The sequence below is a fragment of the Lepisosteus platostomus genome, chromosome 11, assembly GCF_059453375.1.
Source record: "Lepisosteus platostomus isolate fLepPlt1 chromosome 11, fLepPlt1.hap1, whole genome shotgun sequence".
Classification (NCBI taxonomy): Eukaryota; Metazoa; Chordata; class Actinopteri; order Semionotiformes; family Lepisosteidae; genus Lepisosteus; species Lepisosteus platostomus.
This window is the reverse complement of record NC_142621.1, coordinates 1,739,769-1,753,168: the sequence shown is the minus strand read 5'-3', so window position 1 is coordinate 1,753,168 and position 13,400 is coordinate 1,739,769. Positions and strand designations below refer to the sequence as shown.

The following is a 13,400-nucleotide window of genomic DNA, read 5'->3' as shown; positions in this document are numbered from 1 at the left end:
TGTTAGGGAAGAATAACATTTTTTATTAGGACACTATTAAGCAGTTGTTTTCCTCTGTGGCTAGTAGACCTGATGTAACACACAAAACTAACACATAACACAAAACACATAAAAGCAACCGGTGGACTGCCAGAATTACAGCATTCAAATATGCTGTTCTTTAGCGGAGGTGTTTATTTGAACATGCTTGCACAACACGTTTCAGAAACTGGCAGCTGAAAGACTGAGCCTGCACAGGCCCCTTTGTGGCCAGGCTGGAGGTGACGGGGCACGAGGCGAACAGCTCGATGGGACAGCTCTCCTCGACCCGCGGGCCGTGTCGGACACCCGCAACCGGCAGACGCAGAAATCGGGGGCGGATAAAAAGAGAAAAGGCTGAACCAAATGAGTCTGCCAAAGAAAGATGGCCGCCAAAAGCGATAACCCCGCCCACCCTCACGCAGGGGCAGATACGAAATTTCATTCACCAAAGCTCACGAGGCACTCCGAGACGTGACCAGCTCAGCTGCCGCACGGCCCATTTTCGAAGGTGATGCAGAAAGGTAACTGCGGGCTTCAACAGAACGCAAGAGTAATTCCAGCAAACTTTCAATCTGAGCGTTTTAACGTATAAAAACATGGATACAAACAAGAGGAAATTGTCTGATCCAGCCCAATTTTGCATTTCTGTGAGACAGCGAGCAGTTGCAGTTTTAACCACGTACGAATGCCACTTTGATTTTGGCAGACCTACCATGGACTAATCTGAATGACGCCTTTATCCGTTTGCACTCATTCATCCAGCTGGGCGTTTTACTGGAACGGTGTGGGTGAGGTGCCTGTCTTAAGGATACAGCAGCAGTGTCTCACCTGGGATTCAAACACATAGACTTCCTGTTTGATGTATATGAGTTTGTGCAAGAGGAGCAGGAAAGAGGAGCTCGTCAGAACACCAGCACAGCGCTTCCAGTCACTCAGGGAGGGTCAATGAAATGCAGCTGGTTAAGAGGCTGAGCTGCAAGCCTGCTCTCAGGATTAAAAGCACGTCCACACAGTTCCCACTTGTGTCTTCTGGTTCCTGTTTCACTGCTCATTCTGAAGAAATCCTCTGTGTTGCCTTTAAGGACTTCGAATACTGGAATCGGTTCACATTGCATGTAGTCTTTTCTGGTCGAGACTGAAAAGTTTCATTTTTTACAATTTTTCAATTCTGGAATCCTGTGTGATGAAAAAGTCTACACCAATACAAACAACTACTCCTTTTATTTTTGGGGCAAACCTAATCAAGACTTTAGGTCATCCTACATTGTTAATGTACAGCAGCCACACAATAATCCTTTATTTAACCTGATGAAGTCGATTGCAATTTAGGAGAGTATGCTTTTTCAGGTTTAACGACCGCTAATAAAAACCCACACAGGTGTCTCAACACACCTGAGCAAAGCTGCCCCATAGACAAAGGAAAAACCTACTGGACTCCCTAAATAAAAGGTAAGCTTGCCAGGTAAAAAGCAGCTGAACTGAACAGCTGGACAGAAGAGACTCTATCAGGCCCCATCACTCTGAACAAGACCAGCACACTCCCCCCGGCCCCTCCTTGCGCGGCTGTGACAGAGAGAAACATCTGTTTGAAAAGCCTGTTGAAATCCCGCTGACAGGCAGTGAGTGGCTAACATTCCCGCTAATCGGCCGTGAGGAGCTCCCGGCGAAGAGACAGCCCAGAAAAAACTCACTGGGGGCGACACCCTGCCAAATACCCACTTCCAGCAGCAGAGCTCCAGCGCCTGGCTGGGAGGCGATATTGATCAGAGAGAGAAAGAGGTGTCGCCCCCAGGAAACCAGGGAGAGGGGGAGCGCTCATCTGTGTCAATGAGCTCTCCTGCTATGTAAGTATTGATTGAGGACAAGTTAACACTGGTAACTGCCATCAAAAGCCGAGCCCGGAGAGGGGGCGGGGAGGCGGCAGTAGGGATCCGTTGCTGCGTCACCCCAGTGGAGAGCGAGCCGGCCTCGCACCCGGGAGGGCCGGCCCCAGCGCCCGCCGGGCCTCCCCTTTAAAAGGAGAGGTGCGTGCGACCTCCAGGTGAGGCCTTCGTGCTTGTTCAGCCCAAGAGTACGGTCAGGCGCCCACAGGAGCCGCCTCTACAATTCCTGCAGCCCCCCGTCCCAACTCCCCGACTGGCCCGCTGCAGTTGGGGTCCGAGGAGCGGAGCTTGTACAAGGCAGACGGGCTCTGAGTTTCCCCCCGCGAGACCGGGGGCCCTGTTAGCCCTCTGCCAGCACCGCTCTCTGAGGGAGAAGGGAGAACGAGCCAGCCGAGTGGCGTGCAGGCCGTCCAGAGCCGCCCCGAGCTCCTTTTCTCTCATCTCTAACCACTCACCAGCACCCACAGCATGAAGCTGATAACCGCTTGACAAGCAAATGCAATAAACTTGCAAGAAGTCAAAAAAAAAAAAAAAAAGATCACTGGATTAGAATCTCGCCACCACCATCTTACAGCTCAGAATCAATTTTGCATCTGACCGAGTGTGTAACCACATCTTGCAGCCAAACACTGTCTTGCAACACAGCAGTCCGGCAGTTAATCTAGTGCTTGGCTTTAGGTCAATGGAAAATGCCCCTGCTTGTGGACAGAAGACAGCAGCTCGGACTGCGGGCAGTAGTTTTTCTGTTGTCCCAGGCAGGGGCTGGACGAACAGCTGCTCGAGAGTTAAGGGAAAGGCGGAGAGGTTTACTGCTCCCTTCCTCTGTTGTAACAGTTGCACATTTTTGTTTATTAAAAAATGAGGAAGTAATGATTCATGCTGAAAAAACAATGGAAGGTGTACAAAAAGGCAAACAAACAAACACACAAACCTTGTGACTGCACTGCAAAAAGTTACCTTTGACCAACATTGCCTACAGCCCTAAGGCATCAGTATGGGTAACAAACTAATTCTAATTAACCAAAGTGCAGAAGAGATTTTGTATTGAAAGGGGTTCCTTTAAAAACAAAAATCTGACAAACATGTCAAAGGCAGGGTTTTCTGTGCTGCTGGAACAAAACCCACTCGCAGATGATGCCCTTCACTTTCAATCTGTCACGCGATACTGGGATGCTGCTTCAGTGCACAATTAAACCCCTTTAGCTGCAGCAGCTCCTGCCCCAGACTCTCTCCGCACCTCCAGAGCCCTGCTCTCACCTCGGCTCCTCCTCAGCCAGGGGCAGGAGAGGAGGAGGAGGAGAAAAAAAAAAAAAGAAAGCAACCCAAACAATATCAAAACCGGCTCTGTTTGAAATCGAACGCATCAGTCAGGCCTGCTTGCCGCAGCTCTCGCTGGCCAACGGGGAGTAGCTCAAACGTCTCAGGTGTTCCTGAGCAGTGCCAGCAGAACTCCGGGGCAGGGGGCGCGTGAGCGGAGCCGTACCTGTACGAACCCGGGAGCCCCCCCCCTCTCAGCGGCAGCGGCTGGCGGAGCTGGAAAAAGCCGAAGTAAAATGTTCAGCTCTTGCGGAGGCTGGCGGAGAAACCGAGGGCAGCGGGAGAGGGGCGGGGGGTGCTGAATGAGAACACGCTTTTCACCTCGCATCACCCCCTCCCCCACAAAGCACGCGCTCCGGGACGACAACCATTAGCCACCGTGACCCTCCTCCTCCGCCTCGCAGGAATTCCACTTCGACCCATCCTCCTGTGTGGCTCTCCTTCCGTTTTCTAGACATGGTCGGTGGCTCACTTTGCTGTAGCACAGCCACTTGCACTCAAGCCTTTGGGCAGACATGAGGAAAGAGGAATGGCACTGCTCCATCAGCTGCCGAGGGGCTGCCTGGATTTCAGCAGGATGAGTTGCTTGATACAGAGGACAGGCAGAAAACAGGGAGCCAAGAAATACACTGACAGGCTGAAGGAAGTGGTTCCATTTTGGTCTCGAAGTGAGAAAACTAAGAAGGGACCCGATACAAGTATTCAAAATCTTAAAGGGCATTGCCAAACTGAACCAGCAGATTTCTTCAGAATGCACCGTGAATCACTAACCAGCAGCCGCAAGTGGATACTAATGGAAGTGCATTTAAAGTGAGGGGGGGGCATTTCCTCACCCAGAAGGTTGTGAGAATCTGGAACGCGGTATCAAGCCACGTGGTTAAGGCAGATATCCAGCCGTGTCTTGGGTGGAAACAGGGTAAGCTCTTCGGATCAATTAGCTTCTAGACGGAACAAACAACCTCTTGTTAGAAACCGGTTTCATGATTTAAATCCCTGCGAACTCTATGAGGAAACACCACGTGTTGCGCCGAGATCTCTGTTCTTCTCCCTGTAGCGTAAACGGCGCCGCCCTCTCTTCATTTTTAATAAACTGCCAATACCCTCCCTCATCCGACACCCAACCACTGCGCTCCAACTCGGGGCTCTGCACCACGACCTGCGGACTGGTGGGAAGATGGCCTGTGCACGCGCACCTACCCTCCTGGAGAACGAGGGCCGATGGCAGGAGAGCTGAATCTCGCCGAGGTCCCCTCACACTTGCACCCAGACGCACCCGGGGCCTGGACAACCGGGGAGGCACTTGGCCAACACCTGAGCTTCTCCGCATTTTACTAAAACACTCTGCCCTTCCGGCAGCCCTTTATAAGATCACTTTATTGGCCATATACAACTTCACGTAGTAGGAATCTGTCTTTTCACACACCCCAGCTTGCTCTCCACGAGACACACAGACAGGGAGAGAAGCTGGGGGTCAGAGCGCAGGGTCAGCCATTTATACAGCGCCCCTGGAGCAGCTGGGGTTAAGGGCCTTGCTCAGGGGCCCAATGGAGTTGCAACCTGCAAACCTAGGAACCTGCAACCTTCCAGCCACAGGTGCAGATCCTGAGCCACAGAGCTAATGACGTGTCTGCGCTTTAGAATTCGTGAACAGGCACAGCAGACTAGATCCAGTACTTTCCAACCTGCACCTCTTCCATCAGCAGGGACACCCAATATCGGCATAAGGCAAATCTATATTTATATTTACAGATTTGTTTTAATTAAATCTGAAGACATTAAAAGCAGAAATGCACATCAGTAATTTAACCATGTGACAGTGTCTTAGAGCTACATTTCCCCCTACAATCAAATGTAATAATTTTATTTTGCAATATTTGCAACGGGCTCACCTGAAAGTCCTGACCAGGTTGTTCAGATCGGTGATGATGTCATTCATGGTCAATCGAAGGGGTCCCACAATGTCCTTCAAGCTTGGACCACAAACAAGTTATTAACATAACACTTTAAGAACTGCAGCTAAACATATTTCATTTTGTATTGGAGGCAGACTAATTTTCCAATTCAAAACTCAGTCATGTAGACCATCATACATGCCTTGAAAAAGAATTCAGACCCTTTTATGAAATCACATAATGCATACACATTTATTTTTTTAAACTTTATATTTTATTTATATGAATAGTTTAATAAAATTCTGAATACTCACACAGTAGACATCTGAAGGTAAGCTAAACTACAGTAAACGATGGCAAAACATAAAGACAAAAAACGCAATATGTTGATTCCATAAGCACTAGGACCAGTAAACTACCAACTTTGCTGATTAAATTAAATTTGGCCAATCAGCAGATCTGACGGCAGATTGACAGGCTCACTCAAGGTCTCTCAGTTAGTTTGAGTATAGCTTATGGACAGCAGTTGTCAAGCTATTCCACAGATTCTCAGTAGGAATAAAGTATTGACTTTGACTGGGCCACTTAAGGACATTTATTTTCTGAAGCCACTTCAGCGTACCTTTGGCCTTGTACTTTGGATCAGTGTCTTGCTGAAAGGCGAACTTGTGTTGCAGTTTTGGGTTTGAAGCAGGTTTTCCTCTAAGGTTTGCCAGTAATTTTGCACCACCTATGTTCCAGCCAGCCTTGACAAGATTCCCAGTCCTTGCTGATGAGCAGCTGACTGGGCTGACTGAGTGATGCACTATGCTGACTTGGCATCAGCTGTTAAAACTACATTTAGGCCAAACAGTTCTAACTTTGCCTTGTTTGGCCACAAAGCCTTTCGCCAGACATTTGCAGTATCACTTAGTTGCTTTGTTGTAAACCCCATATGGGATCCAAGACATTTTGTTTAAAAAGTTTAATTATTATTATTGTTATTATTCATTCCACCTATGGTCCATTTAAGGAGTGACCTGGTTACTGCTGGCCCACAGACATTTTCACAGACAATCTGTAGCTCTTTCAAAGTCACCACTAGCCTCAAGGTGGCACTCTTGACCAGTTTCCTCCACGCCTGTCTGGCCAGTTTGGAGGCTTACAAGATGTTCAGATGCTGTCCCGGCTAAACACATGGCACAGTGATGATGTATGACAGTACAATACCCAGAGGGTCACACACGTACCTTCTGATCAGCTTTTCTACTACGATCTTCTTCTGGATCAGGTGCTGTGCGCTGGAGTCTATCAGCGGCAGAACAGGAGCCTCACCGCCAGTATGCTGGAACCAACAAACGACATGCGCAGGAGCACGTGAGAACTGGAAATATGGGTGATCTGCATGCAGTAAGGTGGAAGTGAAAAAGGTGTGCACAGAGCAAACCACTGACAAGTCTTCAAACTGAAACTGCCATGAGCTCCTGAAACCAAACGAACCACAGCCAGCCCTCGGTCGAGCCTCTGCTGCGCTGTGCTGCCCTGGCGGAGAGCGAGCGCCTCTGTGAGTGAAAGCTGAGGCTTAATACCAGCGTGACTCAGATACTGCAGGTGGTCTGCAACAGAACTGGAGGAAAACAGAAAATGCAACAGGCAGCAACAGGACTGAAGAACAGGCTGCTCTTCTCCAGCTACGAAGGCTTAAGGCTTTCCCTTTCTGAAATGCAGGGGGTACCTCTAAGCTAAACAAGTCCTGCATTCCGGACGGAAAGCGTCCTTGTGGAAGCATTAGTACCTGGAGTCTAACCTTCATGGTCAGAGCAAGGGCTTGCCAGCCCCAGACTCCTGTGGCACTAAAACATACTTCCCCAACAGGCCGTCTACATTTCAGCTTGCGGGCTCTCCAATGAAAATGTGGGGAGAATTCAGATCCCAGCATTCTCCACCAAGAGAAAATTAATTCTGCCTGTGATCTGCTAAACCCAAACAAGAGAGTACTTGTGGGACCATCCTGTGTCAACAACTCGGTGTTCACGCCACACTGCCCAGTCAGCACGATGTCCTCCACTCCCCGCCTATTAAAGTGTGCAATCGATTGTTTTTAAACTGTATTTATTACTGAATGGTGCGCGCTGGTCTGCACGTTTCAGTCAGCGGTCCACCTGGCCAAACCCGCTTCAGAAAAGAGCTTTGGACTTCAGGGTGACTTGATGGGGAAAATGAAAGCGATGACAGAAGACACGGAATCGCACTTCCGTGAGCTCAGCACTTCTGCTGAAAAGCAGCTTTGACATATTTTCACGCCATGTCACCAGTGAAGGCTGGTGCAGGTGGACGGGGAGGAAGAGGACTTGTAAAGAACGCGATAACATTCGCCTCGACTTGCAAGACAAAGCAAATATTTTTTAAACCGGGTGTTTTCATCGGCTGTCCCCGAGGGGCCTTGCGAAAAACCACCAGTACAGATCTGCAGAGTGGTTTTCACAGACTGAGAGACCCACAGTGCTTCCGTCTCGGTTTGTCAGAAGAAACCGTCCGCGTGTCCCCCCCCGTCCCAGCACACGCACTGCTGCAGGCAGGCTGAGCAGCTCATGGGCCTCGTGTGAAGCCATCGCAGGCAGCAAGCGGCGCCAGATGCAACAGCAGGGAGAGGGCTGCTGCTTTATATGCAAACATAATGAGATACAACAGGCATGCTTAAAAATCACGTAAACTGGAGGGGAGCAGGCACAATAAATCACGTTATACACGTATGCATGATAACCTTTTTTTTACATTAACATGCACGCACACATGCAAGCCGCCAAACAACCATTCATTTTGCCTTCGGACTGTGGGAGGAAACCGGAGCACCTGGAAAAAACCCAGGCGAAACACAGGAAGAGCATGCAAACTCCACACAGACAGCACCCCCGGAACAGAACCCAGGGCCCCAGTGCTGCGAGGCAGCAATGCAGACCACTGTGCCACACCTTTCAACAGCAATCGATATTATTCCAAATACAGCCAGATCTTTAGGAGTCTGGAACAGACAACGGAGACACATTGTGTAGAGTGAAACCCGAGACCCTTCAGGACTGCATGATACCCTGGAAGCAGCTCTCAACTAGCAACCAGACGAACAGGAGGGCCTCCTGCTTGTAACCTCACGATTTCATTGTGGCTTTTATGTCCTTATGAATAAGTGGCACTACTAAATTGAAAATCTGTCTGTAGCGTTTTTCTTTGGTCGTCCTGCATTTGTTCCATCATACATTTACCTTCATCTCACATTCAAGCTTTCAGGTTTCACTACAGTAATGCTTTCACACAATTTCAAGTAGAACGATCACTCCTGGCAATCTGAAGATAATCAAAACAGGCACTAAAAAAGCAGTTGCTGATATATGTTCTGACTGGCTTTCAGGAAAACCAAAGCCCTAGATGTTTCATTAGTCTTTCTAAAAAAGTCACTGAGCACGGAGCAGCACGGGAGTCTCAGCGTTGTATAACTAGACACATCTTTCCTAACCTCATATGTAACAAAACCTCACTTTAAAGAGGAGTATGCATGACTTCACTTGTGTTATTGTTCACAATTTGATAAACAGTGCCCCCAAGAGTCCTTCAGGGTATACTGCACAGCATGGATAAACGAGAAAGCTGAGAGATTTCCTGTCAAGTGCTCAGTAAAAGCATATTACCTTTCTGTACAGGTAGTTCAAGTGCGCTGTCATGGAAATCTGTTATGCTTCCTGCATTTTCTGAGATTTGAGTAGGCTGCAAGCACCTTATAAGCAATCAAACCAGCACAATCCGTTATGAACATGCTACTGACAATGAGTGATTTTAGTTTACTTAGAAAGATTAACATCTTTTGCAGAAGTATCATAGGCTCTAAGGAAACTGACATTAAAAGCACTACCAAATTTACTGCTCTCATTGTTATTTCTCCAGAAAAATGATAACTAAGACAGTACTTGTTCATGTATCCTCTATGTATAGATTGTGCCACAGCAAACTCAGCCTTGACCTGATACTGCCCCAGATCACAGAGAGACGCAGTGCCGTCTACAGGACACACGCAGAATGAAAGCAAAAAATACCAGCAGCTGTGGTTACAGACTCACCTCATGGATTTCATTTTCCATTCTGGGGTTTGGGACGATTTCTTCGGGCAGCACAAACTCCCCTCTGTAAAACTCTCCGACTTTCAGGGTAAGCATCTCTGTCTCTCTCCTGAGGGTCTCGAAGTCGGGCACTGGAGCAGACGGCTTCCTCCGCGAGGCCCCAGCGGAGCCTGGACCACAGCCACCGACGCCCAGCTCCTCCGGGAGCTCCGCCAGGTCATCCTCGTCCAGCTCTTCCTCCTCCTCCTCCTCTCGAGCCGCGTGGGCTGGGGCCTCTGGCGTCCGCTGTTCATAATCTGGCCCGTACAAGAACCTCAGGGTCTCTTCCGTCTTCCACTCCTGCAGGGTCCTCCTCAAAGTCTGCAGCAGGCTGGTCTTGAGGACGACCCGAGACGCACCCCCGCCCGGTTTCTGGTCTTTCAGGAGACTCCTGAGGCCCTCTGCTGCCCTCTTACTGACCCCCACCTTGGTGATGCCAGGCTGGGGCTCAGGAGCGTCGTCTCTCAGCTTGTTCCCGGTGCCTGGTTCCTCCGCACCCCTATCCCGCTGGCAGCGCCCGGCAGAGGTGCCTTCATCACCCCCATCACCCTCGCTGGCTATCCCGCACTTCCTCAAACCCCCAGAGGCTTCCTCCACCGTGCCCTGGCCCATCCTGCCCCGCCCCTCTACTCTCTTGGGACCCCACCCCCCGCCGCTGCCGGTGGGCGGGGCGACCCCGCCCCTCGGCCCCGCCCCCTCCGCGGGCACGATGCTGGACACGAACTCCTGCTCCGCGTCGCTGCTGCCGCTCTCGCCGCCCGGCGGGTCCCGCTCCTCCTCGGGCTGGGGGGTTTCGATCTCGGACAGCCGGACGGGCTCGGCGGCGATCCTCACCTCCTCTCCCGAGCTGCCGCTGAGCACGGGGGGACAGAATGAGATTAATGAATGACTGGTTTTATTAAGGCAGGCACTTGTATTCCAGGCACCCGGACAGTTTTAAGACCAGGTAATATGACAGTAACGATTCTAATCACTAATGTGCACAGCATTGAAGACCAGTGCATCTGCCCCAGATCTGCGAACGCCAAACTAAAGTGCTTCTGCAACACAACTGTCATACGAGCGGGTAAAAAATACCCATTAGACCGCCTATTTCTCCAACAGATTGTCAGGGGTTGAGCGTCGCACCGCGTCCAAGAGGATCAGCTAAATTGCAGTTACACAGACGCGACTGAAGGCTCTCCTAGATCACTCCACTGTTCTCCAAACTTCCCATTAAAAGGTGCGAAAGGCAAAAAGAAAAAATGAAGTTGCAACACGTGAAGCCCATGGAAAATGTTCCCAGAACAGGCCGTGCGCTACGGCAGCAGACCAGTATTCCCAGTCACGGACAAGCTGTCGGGATTAGGAGATGAAGGCAGCTTGCGAGCTGCGGCCGCCTACACACTCCCTCTCCTCTGTCACCGGACGTTTTTTTTCCCCCATTTTCAAAGTTCCGAAAACTGTTAAAAAAACAAATCACCACCCCCCAATGAAAAGCACGAAAGCAAACACACAGCATGAGGTAACCGGCTGCCAGCGACGTGTTTGCCTTGCGGTTTGGCCGCCGCGGGCTGTCATCGCTGGGCAATAGCGCGGAGCGCCGCCCGCTCAATCCAACAGTTCAAACACGCCTCTCCTCCCATTCACCGGCAAATCTGGACGCGTATCCGAAAGCTCCCCGATCAAAAAAAGCAAAATCGGCTTTGTGTACAAGCGGGGCGCCACAGGAAGCCCGTGCTTGCTGTCGATATAGTGTTACACGGACGCCCGGGCCAGCTCAGCAGCTGAGGCACCTCGTCATGTTCCGGCGGCAGGGCGCATCGCAGTAACTCAATACTCTGCGATTCTCCTCTGCTCCAAACGCAGTTTTTCTTCATTTATTCGTTGTTTGTTCCCCCCCAGCTCACTGACTGGTAGCTCCCTTCGAAACGGGGGACGGCGGCTGGGGGAACGGGTCATGTCCCCCTGAGTTTCGCACCATTTCGCGGCCATGTGCGTAAATATCTGCCCCGTGTGAGATCTGTTCACGCTGCTCATGTTTATGAGGAACTAAACTCTTGACAGCATGCCGCAAAGAAACAAAAATATCGACCAAGTCGGACGCCACTGAAAGCTCGCGATTTCCGGCAGTGCCGACAGCGTCGCCGAGCAATCCGAGAGGTCGTGAACAGTATTACCGAGGTGATTGATGAAAGCGGGACCGGTTAGTGCGGCCGGAGGCGTCACTTTCGCCCAGGCCGCCGTTTCCATTTTAGAGCTCGGCGCGGAGTCTCGGTAGAACCGCACAACCGAGCCCCTTTAAAACAAGTGGAGCATTCCTTGTTCGATCAGACAGTCGGTTCAGGCAGCAGTGTTTTGCAACATTTTGAAAAGTACACTCATCTGAATCTCTTTTTGGAGTTGCGTTTCACGCCGTTTCACGTTACACAGGGAAGTGGCCTCTCCAGTATGACCTCCACAGTAACAGGTTAAAATAGTCGACATACAGATTCATACTGCAGCCCTCAGAATAACTAGGTAACCAAAATGTTTCTTCTGACCGCCCCAGTACTTCCTCTCCCCTGACAGGAACAAAAGCGAGCTCTTAAATACATACCTCTCGCCCTGCTTCATTAATGTGACATCTGGGAAGCTACAACACAAAACGGAAAGGGTAAATAAGTTACTTCCGTTCAGCCATGAAACCAGGCAGCTTATATGCCAGCAGAGGGGACACTGGCTTTGCAACAGGAGAAGGATGAGCTTTGAATTGAAACTGCAGGAGCAGTTATGGATCCGAGCTCATAACCGTAAGGCTTCAGCCTCTGCAGTTTCCTGAAACAAGACTTCTAGGTTCAAACCTTGGATGAGGCATTGAGGTCTGTGTGCGAGGCCCCTCACTTGGATTGTGAGAGTAAGCCACCAAGCTGTATCAATGAGTATAAAACTCGTTCTCTTTGCATAAAACCATCAGATAACCGAAATCAGAAGAAATCCCAAAGTAGCACAACTGTTCTACTTTGGGATTTGATGCCTTATGACGAAGGCCCTTTGACCGAAACACTGTTGAATTCGTCTTAGTTTTCAAAAACCTCTCCACTATAACATCACAATTCTGCACCTCTCAATGTAATGGTTTTGGGTAGCCTTGAGGTTTGTCAAACTGATCACAGATATAGAACCCGTCGATCAAAAAAAGAGAAGATCAACGGAAACAAAAGTACGATATCAGTGGTGTGGTTGACAATGACGATGACAAAATGCTATTAAACAGCAAAAAGCTGCTCTATCAATAAGAGCTGATGCATATCTATACAAGTAAGACACAGTGGAGCCTTCTGACAGTCACTTGATCCCAGAGAAGGCCAAGGTTACTTTCTTAAAAACTGTTGAAAGGTAACAAATGAGAGGCCACACGGCCCATCTTGCCTGTTGGACAGGGATTGACCCCGTCCATCTGCCTCGTGAAAGAAACTGGGGCGTTGGCACAACAACATGGCTGGGTAGCTGGTTCCACACCCACCCAAATCTGTGGAATAAAGAAGCACGTCTTTCTTGCACTGTGCTGCTGCCATTACCTCTCCTCTTCTCGCGACCACAGGGGAGTCTTGGGGATCTGGCCTTCGAAATACTTTGATGCTTTGTAACAAAAGTTACTGCAGAAACACTGAATGTGGGGAAAAAAAACAACTGTGTATCAAAACACAGGTCACACTTACATAGCAATTTATTTAAAAACAATCATCCTTTATTTTCAGATACTTTCTGCAGCTTTTAGTGAAAGGAGACAAGAGGTGTTGCTCCCATTTTTTGCTGGAGAATCCAAAGTCTTTCACCTCCGAACTAAGAGGGGAGCACAAGACAGCACAAAGAGAGCGTCACGCACTCTTCAAGCACAGGACACAGGAGAGAACTCCGCTGTGTGTTCTAGAGTTGTCAAATCCACAAAGATTATGACAAAAAGCCACCCAAAACATTCTGCCGGAGTATTTTTTATTAACAAAATCAAAACAAAATAAAGCACCTTACCTTCCGTTCTGTGATGTCATACACTTTATTCGTTCTGGTTGAAATTTTGTACTGCTGCTTGGGAACCTGTCATTATGAAAAAAGAAGATACATATATAGAGATTTGACAAAAGGGGATTTTAGAAGACGAACACATCTCTGGTAAACAAAAGAGAAAATGTTTAATGTCT

At 49.4% G+C, this 13,400-nt stretch overlaps 1 protein-coding gene across 6 annotated transcripts in view; it reads right to left on the bottom strand.

Moving 5' to 3' along the window:
- Window positions 1-13,400, bottom strand: part of rpap2 (RNA polymerase II associated protein 2) — a 30,212-nt gene that overhangs the window by 15,017 nt on the left and 1,795 nt on the right. Inside the window, exons 5-12 of one of the 6 annotated variants that reach the window (XR_015925149.1) lie at window positions 13,231-13,296; window positions 12,780-12,868; window positions 11,819-11,854; window positions 9,202-10,093; window positions 6,343-6,437; window positions 5,111-5,191; window positions 4,055-4,162; window positions 734-3,437 (exon numbers count right to left, since the gene is read on the bottom strand). Coding sequence is in view for 1 of the 6 variants with exons in the window: in XM_088597726.1 (XP_088453852.1) it covers window positions 5,111-5,191; window positions 6,343-6,437; window positions 9,202-10,093; window positions 11,819-11,854; window positions 12,780-12,868; window positions 13,231-13,296 (1,259 nt within the window). In the remaining 5 variants the exon portion in view is untranslated. The remainder of the gene's footprint in view (window positions 1-733; window positions 3,438-4,054; window positions 4,163-5,110; window positions 5,192-6,342; window positions 6,438-9,201; window positions 10,094-11,818; window positions 11,855-12,779; window positions 12,869-13,230; window positions 13,297-13,400) is intronic. The other 5 variants (XR_015925151.1, XR_015925148.1, XR_015925150.1 and 2 more) reach the window with 5 other exon arrangements.